Below are 13,753 nucleotides of genomic sequence, written 5' to 3' on the forward strand. Positions count from 1 at the left end.
TTCCTTACTTTGAAATGGTGCATACAGAGCCAACTTCCTACACATACCATGCTGCTCTTTGTCAGGCCATAATATACCATGCAACGTCATGCTATGCCATAGCAGGCCAGACCACACCGCACTTACTATACAATGACAGACCAGACCATACAAAACCATACAATACAATGCCAGGTAGTACAATACCATATTTTACTATGCAAAGTTATCATACAATCATATTGTAAAAATATTAGATATTGTACCATAGATAGTCTTTTTTGTAAAAAAAAAAAAAAAGTACACAACTAAATATTGACAAAGCAATAGATCTTGCATATGTGAGTTAAAATTGCGCAACATTTTGGGGGATTTTAAAGAAACTCAGTGCCTGCAATAGTTTTTTAGTAAAGCAGAGTCAGGCATGAGTCAGTTGGGGAGATGGATACTATAAAAGTGGTATTGGTTTCCCAAGAGCTGGGAATGAAAAACTGGGATGCGTGATGACCGACCAGAATAGCTATGTGTAGACTTGAGGTCAATGACGAAAGACTGAGCGATACGCTTGTGTTTGTTTATGTTGTGTCAAAAGATACTTTAAGAATTCTTCAGCTGTTGGGTCATTCACTACTACCTCTTGATTGGATTCATTAAATTCAAGTGACAGGATGAATGAGAAGGAATCCATTGTCTTGATTATTTGAATACATGTGGTAAAGGTTGAGTAGTCGGAGAGTGTGTGCAGACGAGAAGCCTTGATTTGAATCATAAGGCTGCACCATTACATTCATCATTTTCTTTCTCCTACAGGGATCGTAGAAGGGAGGCAGTCGACCCAAGAGACTCCGATGCCCACCATGATCTTTCAGGAGGGAGACTGGAACGACAGCAAAGATGCACAGGAGCTTACAAAGTCCTTCCGTCTCGGTAGCAGCGCAACGTCTGTGTCTCAACGCGCAGGGGTAAAACTGATCATGAGTATGAGTGTTACTTGAGGGTACGTCCAATATCCCACAGGATTATCAGTAGTGAAGATACATACTGACACATTTTAGATCTCTCCTGTTTTGTGGGCTTCAACACTCAGATATCGGGGTTGAATTATAGTCGTTGAGCACTAAATCTACAAATCCGCAGTAAACTCGGTTCCCGCTCCGCCACCCATCTGACCCTTGCCACTACGAATCCCCTCCTGTGACGGCTACAAATAGATGAAATGTCTCATCTTAAAGTGTTTACCGTATGCAGTATCCCTAACAAGTCTTGATCGGTGGCGTATCCACGACAATATAAGAAAATAGGAAGACAATGGTAGAAAACATAGTGGCAGAGTCAGGCATACACAAACTTGTACTTCCTTATCCCAATGTTCAACAGGGCCATCAGCCAGGACAGGACGTTCCAGTAGACTGTAACTGCCATCACATAGTTAGGGGGCATCCCCTGGGCCCCAGGTCCCATTCCCACCAAGTAGGTTTGAAATGGTCCCCAGGTATCCCGGGGGCGGCTACAGGTGGGGAGGGGTTCATCATATGTGTCCCACTGCACATTGCAGTATGTCATATCTCTTATCCGTTCCCAGGTGTTGACAGGGGCCCCTTGTCCCAAAACATAGCTACCCGCCTCTTTGCCAACAGTAACCCTATTGCCACCAGGTGCCTAATATCATGTACCATCTGCTTGTCATAATCTAGCAGCGCTTGTAAAGGATCGGGTTCCAGCGACGCGTCAACAATAACCCTCAGTTCCCTGTACACAGCTTGCCAGAAATGACATATATCTGAGCACCCCCAAGCCAAGTGTAGGAACCCGGAGGTTTCCTCTGAGTATCTGGGGCAACCTCACCATCTCGAATTCCATATGTATGCAGCCGAGCCAGGGTGTAATAGACCCTATTTAGGCACCTTAAATGTATTAATCTATGTCTGCTATTGACTGAAATGTTTTTAGTTATCGAGCAATAGTATGTCCACTGTTCCTCACCTATCATGACACCCAGGTCGTCCTGTCCTGCCATAAGGACCCTGGCCATGCCAGTCCCAGGGGCCTCCTGAGTAAAGGCGTAAAGCCTCGATATGATATGACAGGGTGTGGAGCAGTGTAAATGTGACGGCAGGGCAGAGACCGTCGCGGGCTCAATCAAGTCGCCCCCCAGGAGATCACGCATCCCAGCAAGCGCTCTGTGGTAGTAGAACCGCATCAATGGGGTACTATGAGCCTCTGCTTGCTGCACCTCCTCCCAGTCTCGGAATCGGCCATCAATAAAGAGATCCCACATAGTGATAATACCCCAAACCTGTAGGGCTGTGACTGCCCCCTGCTCCTTTGTCAGTGGGAACTACGTACACCAAGCCAGAGGCAATGCCGGAGAGTACATCAAAGGGCCTGCCTGTCTCTCCAACAGACGACGGCAAGCAAATAGGGTCGCATTCAGTGAATCTAATACCCCGTACCGCCGGACCGGCCGCCCAAACACAACCTGAGACAGTCTGATCGGGGCTGCCATTCCACTCTCTAACTGGACATGCGGGAAGTCCGACGGACCATGCACACAGTAATGTGCAAACGGAGAATGAGCCACTGAATCAGGCGCGTTGAAACCTCCCATGTCATACGGGAGGGACAATGTCTGCCACGCCACTCACCAGGCCAGCCGACCTAGAAGGACCCTCACTCAACCTGTCAAACGGAGCGACTTCCTCGTCTTTTTGCCATGCACTTTATTATAAATATATATATATATTTTCTGTAAGTGTTTTGGGATTATTCCTGGGCGTGCAGCTCAATGTGCTTTCCTACTTTTAACACAGGCATACAGCTTTTTATCTATGTTGCTTTTACCCTAGCTTTAGTTGCTTACACCCATACCTGTATTACTCTACTCCACTCTACACAAAGCCACCATGCGCCACTTTACTCTACACCACTCTGTTCAACTCTGCTCTATATCACTCTGCTCTACTACACACCTCTTTACTCCGCGCTATTCCGTTCTACGTAGCTCTATGCCACTGTACACTCTGCTACTCTGTGCCACTTTACTGTATGCCTCTCCACTCTGCTGTATGCTAATCTATCCTGCCCTTCTCTACTCTGCTCGACTACGCCACTCGCCTCTATGCCGCTAACTTTAACCCATGCTGAATAGCAGCTACACTTTGTACAACATGGCTAAAAAACATTTTCAAAGCCATAATCTCTCACATAGGCGAGACCTGTTGGTTTTGCCAATGCTTGTTCTTTGACCAGTCAAGAAGGACACATAACAGTCCTTCACAGTTCCTACCCTTGGCACTTCAGAACTCCACAGACTTGAAAATAAAGTCTGATTTGGGCATTCAGGTAGAGAGCTGATGTCTAATCAGTGAAGTGTTAACTTTCCTGATGTTTTTCAGTTGCAACCCCATTGGCGTGTTGAAGAGAATGTGTAGGCACAATTTGACAAGTTCTTTGTGGTAGCACTTCTACTCTTTAGTTTTTCAAAAAGATGTCATCTATTTCTACAAGAAACTCTTTTTTTTATTCTTCTCTTGAAAAAGTATCCATTTACTTGTTTGTAAATAAAATGTGTTCTATTTATTTTCCTTTTTGTGTTTGTTCATTTAAGCTATTCACTCTCTTTTCACTGTAACTGTATTTAGTTAAATTACCATCTAAACAAGATAATTTCAGGTCAGAAAGCCTCTCAGATTAATTGTATCCAGTTCTCCGATTAGTATATTTCTCTTTGCTTTAGTTTGCATTCGGGGTTACCTCCCCTAGTTTTACTAGTTGCACAATATGAAATGGAAGCTGATTAACAACGTGTTTTGTCTCTTTAAAGCCCATATTGGGGGCCTCAAGTGATCCCAGGGAGGGCGCCAGGCTCTGGCCAGAATATGCTGCTAACAGTGCTTAGTTTTTAAGCAGGGGAAATGAGCGGCAGTAAACTTGTAATGGGCCATCACTAACATCTTTTGTCATTTATATTGTATCTGGGTGTTTGTGTCAGAAGGGAAGAGATTCCAAATAGTCTTCAAACCCCCCACTTCTAATAATCACACTGTGGATACTTTTACATGCTAGTAGAGCCTGCCTGACCAGAATAGTATGTTTGGCAAACGTGTATTTGATTGCATTTTTAAAAAGATAACAGAAGTTAACTGCAATGTTTAAACAAGCCTAGACATATTTAAACATTGACGACTTAATAGAATAATTGTGAATAATTCTGAGGGGGCCCAATTTGTTTTCCACGGGGGGGGTCTTAAGGCATTAAAAAGTTTGAAGACCACTTCTCTAAGGTGTGAGCAGCTGAAGATTTTGTCCCAGTCCTAATCCTGCTCTTGTGTTCTGTCCAGGTTGCTATTGCTTTCCAATCTACCTTCATAATTTAGGAAAGCTAACGTGAGTTTTTTAAGCAGTGGATACAAATCGTCTGTGTCAAGTGTTCAAAAAGGTTGTAACTTACGGTTGTTATCATTAAAAGAATGATATACAACATTTTCCTTAATCGAGAATGATATACATTTACCTTAGTAGCATTATTGCAGTGTGTGCAAAGCAAGAATAGGAATTTCCCAGCTTTCTAAAGAGTAAAATATGTTTCTTGCAGTTTCTGAATTTTATTTGTTTGACCCCCGCAAAGTAGTTGGAAATTTATGCAAATGTTTTTCAGATAAGGCTTTCCTCATCTTGTCATCAAACTGTTACAGCTTTTTCAGTTTGTCAAAGTAGGATGAGGTTTATTTGCCCCCTTTCTGAAACTGTAGAATCTTCTGAAGTGGAAGTCGTGGAGCAAGTGTTACGCCAGGCTGTGGTCCAGCCTTCCTGTTGCAGGTATCGCTGAGGCCAGTGGATGGAACTAAAGTAATCCCTGAGGGTTGGCTTTTCCTAAGCACAGGGCTGTAGGTGTCTGCAGAGAAAAATATCTGATTTGTCTTCTAAATGTTTAAGTCTAGGGACAAGATGTTTGATGAGGCAGGTTGCAGAAAGTGATTAATAATTGCTCTCGCACTTTTCGTGACCTATCTACGATTTTGCAATATGACCTATGTACTAACAAGCTGCTTCACAAAATCTCCATTCACAGGGGGTCGTTGAATAACCTGCCAGTGAATACTGATTAGACCGGTCCCTATTTGTGAACCACTGTAATTGGCGGCAAACAAAGGGATAGTGCCCTACAAGGCACATCCTTGTGTTTCTATTCCCAAAAAGGAAACACGTTTTTTTTAAAAAAAATTTTTAAAGCAGCTTATCCCTTAAAGGAGCTAGTGTTGCTTTAAAAAAATAGTTTTCCATTTGGGAATACATTGGCGGGCGGAAGCAGGCAGCGGTTCCTTAAATTTCTGTCTGTGTCTCTCGTGCCCTCCTACCCCACAGGGTTGTTTAACAAGCTTCTTGAAGAGCAAGGGGTCCATATATTAAACTTTCCCCTTTACAAATCAGTTACCACTGCCCTAGAGGTGTTAGTGACTGGCCACTGGCGGCTGCCAATCATTGACACAAACCGATTCACAATTAGAAAAGAACGCTCCTTTCTAACTGCAATTTGGTGTGGGTCATTAAAAGTACCTTGCGAGTAAGTAATGCATTGCTGACATCTAAAATTGGTTTAGTACATTGTAAAAAAAAAAAAAAAACATTTTCTGATTGAAAATACTATAATATTCCAAACCACAGGGTTTACGAACTCAAAATGGATTTGTACCTCAGGCCCTAAGTTCCTGTATGTCTACAAGGAGGGCCCTTCTCTGGGTGCATGTGTAACCTTGCCTTTAAATCCTTTGAATGAATACGTTTATGTCCTTCTACTGCGAAGGGACTTCAGCTCACCGCTCCTTCTTGTTGTGTCCGAGCAGGTCTCTCCAGGTGCTAGATGTAAAAAGACGACCAAGCGCCTCCTGGAGACGCTGCGTGTGCTGGAGAGCACCTCAACGAGTAGGAAAGATCACTCCTCACCAGCAGTGAAAGACACATCCGGGTCCGAGGACGACTCCACTGGGACGACTCCAGTGAAAACAAAACGTAAAAAGAAGAGGAGCAAGAGAAAGAAGCAGGCTCTCAGCTCTGCGATCTCTGAGCCAGAGCCCCAGAAACATGCGCAGAAGAGGAAACTCCATGAGCCTGAATCCTCCAAGATGACATGGAAAAGAAAGCCTGCGGGAGGTGAGTGTTGATGGTCTTATCATTTTGTCCTAGGGCGACATTACATCCCTGATGCCAGGGACCGCTTTGAAAAGAGATTAATATCTTCATTGGTGCACTTTGAAGCCAGTGAGTAAGCAGACATTCTGATCTTTAGGGTCTGAGCCCAACAATATCTGCTCTTATGCACACCATTCTAGGGTAATTTAAGACCACATCTCCTTCACTGACAGGCTCATCGGCTGCTTAGAGCTAACGCTCCCAGTATAATTTTCAGTCCATCAACAGACGCCTCTCTGGAGTGGCATAATATGACCAACTTCCTGTTGTAATGAAGGTGAACGAACACAGTGAAAACAGTCAGTTGACCAGCTAACTCGTTCCCCAAATAGATTGTTACCCACAGCAGACTAAAATACACAGTCAAATGCACCTGTCTACCTTTCCACTAAAACTTTCCATGGTGCATGAGCCATCCAACTTTCTCTTTCGGGTTACAGTGGGAATAAGGATCTCATGGGCCCCTGCACCACTCTTAGGCACCCCTGAAGGCTGCTGTGAAACGATGCCTTTAAAAGAGGGTACAGTACAACTAGAACTACAGCTATAAACTGGGGGTGCAGGACATTGCTTTAGTCTATTCAGTGCTGTGCCTGTCATCACAACAACCTCAACAGAGATGTCTACAGAAAACGCTGGGTTCCATTGTGCTGCATTGCTCCTGAAAGAAACACAGCTACCCTCCCCCACCCCCCCCCCCACCCCCCCCAAAGTGATAGGCAAAGGTGGTGCACATTTACATGTAGGACATATGTGCATCAGAATGAAGAAGGAAATAATACTTTAATTTGTAGGAGCTGAGGAAAGACTCCTTAGGGTCTGGCTCTTCGAACTGAAGTCCAAGAGTTGAGTGAGAGGCCAGGCCATCTATACTCGGGGGACGTTCTTAAGCTAGAGGAGCAGCCACTTCCCTGAACCCCACTCTCTGTCTGAAAAGAAAGGGAGATAGAGGGTGAGAGATTGGGAGAGAACTTGAGAGACACAGCGAGAGATCAGAAGAGATGGAGATAAAAGCGGGAGAGGAGAGATCAAGGGAGGCAGCAAGGAGATGGATTGGAAGAAAGGCATAGGAATAGATAGATAAGGAGAGAGAGACTGGTCGTGAGTGAGACAGACGGAGGGTGTGATCCAGAGAGATGGATTGAGAGAGAGGAAGAGGTTGAGTGATAGAGTGGAAGAGGTTGAGTGATAGAGATGGAGGGAGAAGGTGAACAGTTGAATTCTGAGAGCGCTTGTCTTTCACCAGAATTTGGCTTTGGAGGGAAGCGGGCTGGGCTCGTCACAGTATTTCACCTGAAACTAACCTTTCTTGTCCTAGGAATTGGCAAAAGTTACCGTGTTCCTCAGGCCGAACTACAAAGCTATCTAAGAATGCGGGGACAATTATCCAGTTTCCACTGGATTAATGCAGTTATGCGAGATTTCTGGCCATATCACGCTATTTTAAATTCTCCTACTTATGTCTCTGGTTTTTGGCACAGTGAGAAAGATGGAGGATCAGAATGTTCTGAAAGATGAAGTTAACTCTACATGGGGAGGAAATTGACTTTTATAATGAATTGTATGCCTCTCTTTCATCAACTTAGGAAGCATGATGCCTGGAGCTGTAAACCTTTTAGTGACAAGGCGTCTATATGTATGGCGGTAACAGGCAGGCAATCCCAGGCAGCAGTGGGAAATCCAGAGAACACAACAGGCGACTGCATGCAGAAAATAGCTGACTTTTCCACTTGAATCGTCTTGACTTTGAGAGAATTATCATAGTTACAACTCAATCATTAGTCCGACTTGTACATTACTGATGTCCCTTTAAAAAAAAAAGTTGGATTGCATTTTAGCTGCATACCTTGGGTGCTGGGATGCAGTGAGTAAGTAATTGAGGCCTTGATTTGCAACCATGTTTCTTTGTTGAGAGCTGAACTGTCTGTGTAATGGCTATACCTTCCTCTTCAACATTGTGAATCTCTCATTTCAAATGTTCGCATGTTGAATCCCCTTAGCTTAAAATTATTTTATTTGGGTCCCTACAATCTCCTAGCATTTTCTCACTATTAATATATGGAATGGTGTGAGTAAAGTAAAACATTTTAGAGGGAGTTGACAGTATTTCCTCTAACAAATTTAGTGAGAAATGGTATTTAGAGCCAGATGTACAAGGTAAGTGTTTGCGATTAACAAATAGCAAATTTTTCCGATTTGGTAATCGCAAAGACCACATACAAATGTGGGTATGACATATTTTGTGATTCCCAGTGGGTCGGTAATAGACCTACCTTATAAATATTAATAATGAGGTAGGTCTGGGTTTGCTATCCATTGGGAATTACAAAAAATCACTGGGGTGGTGGCCCGCTGGGGCCAGCAGACCACGTGGTCTGTGATTGCGTTTCAAAAAAAGCATTTCCTTTTGAAATGCAGCCCGTTTTCCTTAAAGAGATTTTGGGGTTATGAAGGATGTATCTCGGGTGTCCAAAAAATGTTGTCAAAAATGTATTTTCATAGTTAATTTATTAGTTTTTCCTATGAACACATTTAACGCATCACAAGATTTAGTCTTGCTCCTTTAAAAACACATTTAGGAAGTACATTGGTAAAATACTAGTTGCCAAGATAGTTTTGGTCATTCGTGCTGCAGACTTGCTGCTTCTAAACCTCGGGGGGGGGGGCACCCAGCACTCTAAAGATCAGTAATCTAAGTCTTATTGTGGAAATGTGTTGGTCACTTCCGCCCTCTCTCCTCCCCAGATCCCACCCAGAACGGCCAGCATGAAAAAAGGAGTGAGGACGCCGAAGACTGCACTGAAGATACTGAGAGCAGGACCCCAGCTACCGCTCAGCTCAACAGAAAACAATGGAAAAACAAACAGAAGAACAAGAGGCGGAATAAGAACAAGTTTAAAGAGGAGGTGCAGACAGGGGACGCAACCAAACAGAGTGAGCTGATGACAGGCGAGAGCCCAGCCACCAGACCAACTAAAAATCAAGTGGCAACTGAAGCATTTAACAAAAAGACAGTAGGAAGGTTGAAAAATGCTTTTCCTAGTGTGAAGAAACATTGTAGCACATCCCGTGAGCCTTCAGAGCAGAAAGTGGCAGAGGCGGTCCCCAGCAGCAACACCGCAGTGAATGCTCCAACAGGGCGGAAGCTACAGGCATCAACGAATGATGCAGATGCAATCACAACCAAACTGAACAAGAAGAAGATGGAAAAGTTAAAGGTGATCCTGCAGAAGCAATCCACAAAGTTCCTTCCAGTGGTCAAAGAGGAGGAGGGCAGTGCTCCGCAGACCGCAGAGGGAGAGTGCACTGAAGAAGTGGCTGAATCAGGGCCAACGGTGCCCGCACCTGCAGATCGATCAGCAGCACTGAGACTGAAGATGGAAGAGCGCCTGAGGTCAGCACGCTTCCGTTACATCAACCAGCAGCTCTACACATCTAGCAGCAGGGATGCCCAGGACCTGTTCCAGCAGGACCCGGAAGCCTTTGAAGTTTACCACCATGGGTTCCGCACCCAAGTGGAGCAGTGGCCTGAGAATCCAGTGGATCTTATCATCAAATACCTCCGGAATCGGTAGGTGCAAAGGCATGCTTTGCTCTGTGCTCTTAGTGAGGAATGGTGAGATCCTGAGAATGCTGTTTAATCACCCAAAATAATCCCTAGTTGCAGTTCCTCCTTTTAATGCAATGCTAAAGGCTTCTGTTTGTGGGATTTTCCCTTTGTCTGTCTTTAGTTTCAAGTCACTACCTCCTGACCTTATTATTAATTTAGTTATGCAGAGAAAGCACGTTTATGGCGTGAAGCGTTTTCCCATTGGGATGGATGGACAAGAGTTTCAGGAGATGTAACTGCACAGTTGTCCTTGTTGTTAGATTATATTCTAGAATGAGGGTAGTACAGTTTCTCTACAGTAAGCAGGTCTAAATGCTAATTAGAAAACATGTGAAATGAACAAATGTAATTAGTAGACCATGCTGCACTAATACGATGTCCTCAGAAGATGTTTGTTGTTGAGAAGGGAGTGACCACCCCACTAGGGGAGGGTAATATTAGAATACTTATTGCTATGGACACAGAAGCTGTGTAGCTAAAGTTATAGATGTCAATGACAAAGGAAATAGCAGAGAAATTGGTAATGAGGGTTGGAGTCCAAATGACGAGCATCCGGAAAGCAGTGAAGTGAGTGGGAAAAAAAAATCTGCATCCTACCAATACAGGTATTGTGACTGTACAGAAATGTGAGTGGACAGATGTAAAGGGATAGCAGAAGTAAAAGGTATATTGTTGTGAATAAGACCGCATACTCAGATTTCAAGTTTATTTTAATTTTATTTTTTAGAAGTACATCTGGCCGGAAACTTTTTGTTTCTGTAAATGTGAGTGCGCTATATGACTGAAACATGTTTGATTTGTAAGTTCCTTGTAACTCAGTTGTGGCTGGCGCACGCCATGTGCCCCTGGCGGAGAGAATGTGAATAAAAAGAAGCTCCTCTGGTCTTGTCTGGTCTTGCCACTTATGGATATTGAGTGCGTAGAACTCTCCTCTGAATCCTGCCTTGGAGATGACTTCACAGCACAATGTTGGAGACTGGTGGCATCTGTGCTGTGCTCCTGCCTTGCAGACACAAGCTATATGGGTGGACAAAATTGTGTTTTATTTCCCCACTGGGTGTGATGCTACACAAGAGAAACAATATGAGTGCATCCAGTATCCGAGTTCTCGGCATTTCTTAGTCTATTTATTCCCTTTGCCAGAAGGCTTTATTTGAGTGGGTTGGGCTGGGCCATGACCCTGAGGAATCTTCCAGTCCTAGGTTTCTAGGTTCAGAGGACTGTATCTTCTAGTTTTTTCGTAAACAGTGGCACCTCTGATGTTACTCCTGGTGCTGGCCTGCGCTACGCTTGCTCACTTGTGACTTATTGTGCCTTCCTGGATACCCATGCTAAAATTATTTTCTCTTTTTAGGCCAGCATCACAGGTGGTGGCCGATTTCGGGTGTGGAGATTGCAAGATTGCTCGCAGTGTTAGAAACACAGTGCACTCCTTTGATCTGGTGGCTCTGAACGAGCATGTGACGGTGTGTGACATGGCCAAGGTATGCAGCGTCTTTACATGGTTTGGTGGGAGTGTATTGATAGGTGTCGATCAGTCTATTCATTTTTATGCCGTAGGTACGAAATATCCCAGTCGAAAGTCTAAAAATAATGTCCTGATTCTTGTATGCAAGTACCTTCCCAATCACTCTTTTCCCTTCTCCATCCCCGTGCTGTATCTCTGCCTGCTTACCCCTTCACCCGCTCAGGTATGCTTTATCTCTTATTGAAGATAAAGTATATACATATTAAACTAATCTGAACCTGGGTTCTCTGTTGATTAATGCTGTGATATGATTAAAGACCTGAGGCAACACACACATGCAGTGCACTTCCCACGCCCCTTAACTCCTTTCCTCTATACGTTTGTTAGTTACATTTCTTGTCTGCTTCCAGGAAGGGTATGAACAGCCTTCACGTTATTTCTCTGTGAAATTGTGTATCTGTCTGCTAAGAGAAGATTCACTTTATTGTGTACGTTTTATAAATAAAAAAACATGAAAATGAGTCAGGGTAACCCTCATTTTTAGGTTGAAGCCTACCAGACAGTGCACACCACTCCACTCTTCAATGCACTACGCAACTCCATCTATGCCACTCCATGCCACTTTACTCTACTTAGTTCTACAACACACTACTCCATCCTGCACCACTCCACTCTGTGCCACTCCCCTCCGACACTCTATGCCACTCCACTCTACAACACTGTGCTCCACTCTAGGCCATTCCACTCACTCTCCTACACTGGTCCATTCTATGCTACTTTACTCTGATAATCTATTCTGCTCTATGCCACTTTACTCTACAACACTATGCAACAAACACCCTCTATGCCATTCTGCTCTGACACTCAATGCCACTCCGCTCTGTGCCACTCCACTCTACACAACACCCTCTACACCACTGTGCTCTACACCACTCCACAACGCTGTGCCACTCTGCTCTGACACTCAGTGCCACTCCGCTCTGTGCCACTCCACTCTACACAGCACGCTCTACATCATTGTGCTCTACACCACTCCACAAAGTGCTATATCACTCTGCTCTACTCCACTCTCTGCCCTTCCTTTCAATGACACTTTACTCACTCGGAGCCACTCAACTGTACTCTGCACCACTTGATTCTGCTCCACTCTCCTATACCCCACTTTGCCAATGCTTATTATTCCCGCTGCTTAGTGTCCGTTTCATCTAATACTCCTATTTCCTGAATCCTTTTTTTTTTTTTTAATAATTGATTCCAGGTAGTCATTATTAAAAAATGACATTAACATAAAACATTTACATATATTAGGTAGGTGTAATACAATCATTCTTTGTTAATCAATAAATCAAACGGGTCCCATATTTTGAATAACTTTTAGTTAACCATTCCTCAAGGCATCGCAGTCCTTGGGTTTACCTATGCAAATAGTTTTGTCTTCAAATGCGTGGAAGGGGAGCAATACCTCTTTCCACCTTTGTATTCTTAGAGAGCTAGTTAGTAACATGGGAATAAAAAATATTGTTCCTATTCCTTTTTTTCCAAACTGCTCACATGTACAGGTCTCTGTGTTAGGATTTACTGGAGCTGACACAACTTCAGACGTAATTCTAAATGTAGCCTTCCAGTACATTTCTAAGTGTAAATTAAAGATAGCCTTCCAGTGCATTTCTAAACTTAATCTAAACATAGCCTTCCAGTGCATTTCTAAGCTTAATCTAATCATAGCCTTCCAGTGCATTTCTAAGCTTATTCTAAACATAGCCTTCCAGTGCATTTCTAAACTTAATCTCAACATAGCCTTCCAGTGCATTTCTAAACTTAATCTAAACATAGCCTTCCAGTGCATTTCTAAGCTTAATCTAAACATAGCCTTCCAGTGCATTTCTAAGCTTATTCTAAACATAGCCTTCCAGTGCATTTCTAAGCTTAATCTAAACATAGCCTTCCAGTGCATTTCTAAGCTTATTCTAAACATAGCCTTCCAGTGCATTTCTAAGCTTAATCTAAACATAGCCTTCCAGTGCATTTCTAAGCTTATTCTAAACATAGCCTTCCAGTGCATTTCTAAGCTTAATCTAAACATAGCCTTCCAGTGCATTTCTAAGCTTAATCTAAACATAGCCTTCCAGTGCATTTCTAAGCTTAATCTAAACATAGCCTTCCAGTGCATTTCTAAGCTTAATCTAAACATAGCCTTCCAGTGCATTTCTAAGCTTATTCTAAACATAGCCTTCCAGTGCATTTCTAAGCTTAATCTAAACATAGCCTTCCAGTGCATTTCTAAACTTATTCTAAACATAGCCTTCCAGTGCATTTCTAAGCTTAATCTAAACATAGCCTTCCAGTGCATTTCTAAGCTTAATCTAAACATAGCCTTCCAGTGCATTTCTAAGCTTATTCTAAACATAGCCTTCCAGTGCATTTCTAAGCTTATTCTAAACATAGCCTTCCAGTGCATTTCTAAGCTTATTCTAAACATAGCCTTCCAGTGCATTTCTAAACTTAAT

General features: G+C 43.3%; 1 protein-coding gene across 2 annotated transcripts in view; it reads left to right on the forward strand.

Annotated features, from left to right (window-relative positions):
* The window catches only part of RRP8 (ribosomal RNA processing 8), a 68,797-nt gene that overhangs the window by 18,681 nt on the left and 36,363 nt on the right, over positions 1–13,753 (forward strand). For both annotated transcript variants that reach the window (XM_069203642.1, XM_069203643.1), the window contains exons 2-5: positions 790–941; positions 5,823–6,129; positions 8,914–9,739; positions 11,133–11,262. In XM_069203642.1, coding sequence (XP_069059743.1) covers positions 790–941; positions 5,823–6,129; positions 8,914–9,739; positions 11,133–11,262 — 1,415 coding nt within the window. The remainder of the gene's footprint in view (positions 1–789; positions 942–5,822; positions 6,130–8,913; positions 9,740–11,132; positions 11,263–13,753) is intronic.

Source organism: Pleurodeles waltl, chromosome 8, assembly GCF_031143425.1.
Source record: "Pleurodeles waltl isolate 20211129_DDA chromosome 8, aPleWal1.hap1.20221129, whole genome shotgun sequence".
NCBI classification, from domain to species: Eukaryota; Metazoa; Chordata; class Amphibia; order Caudata; family Salamandridae; genus Pleurodeles; species Pleurodeles waltl.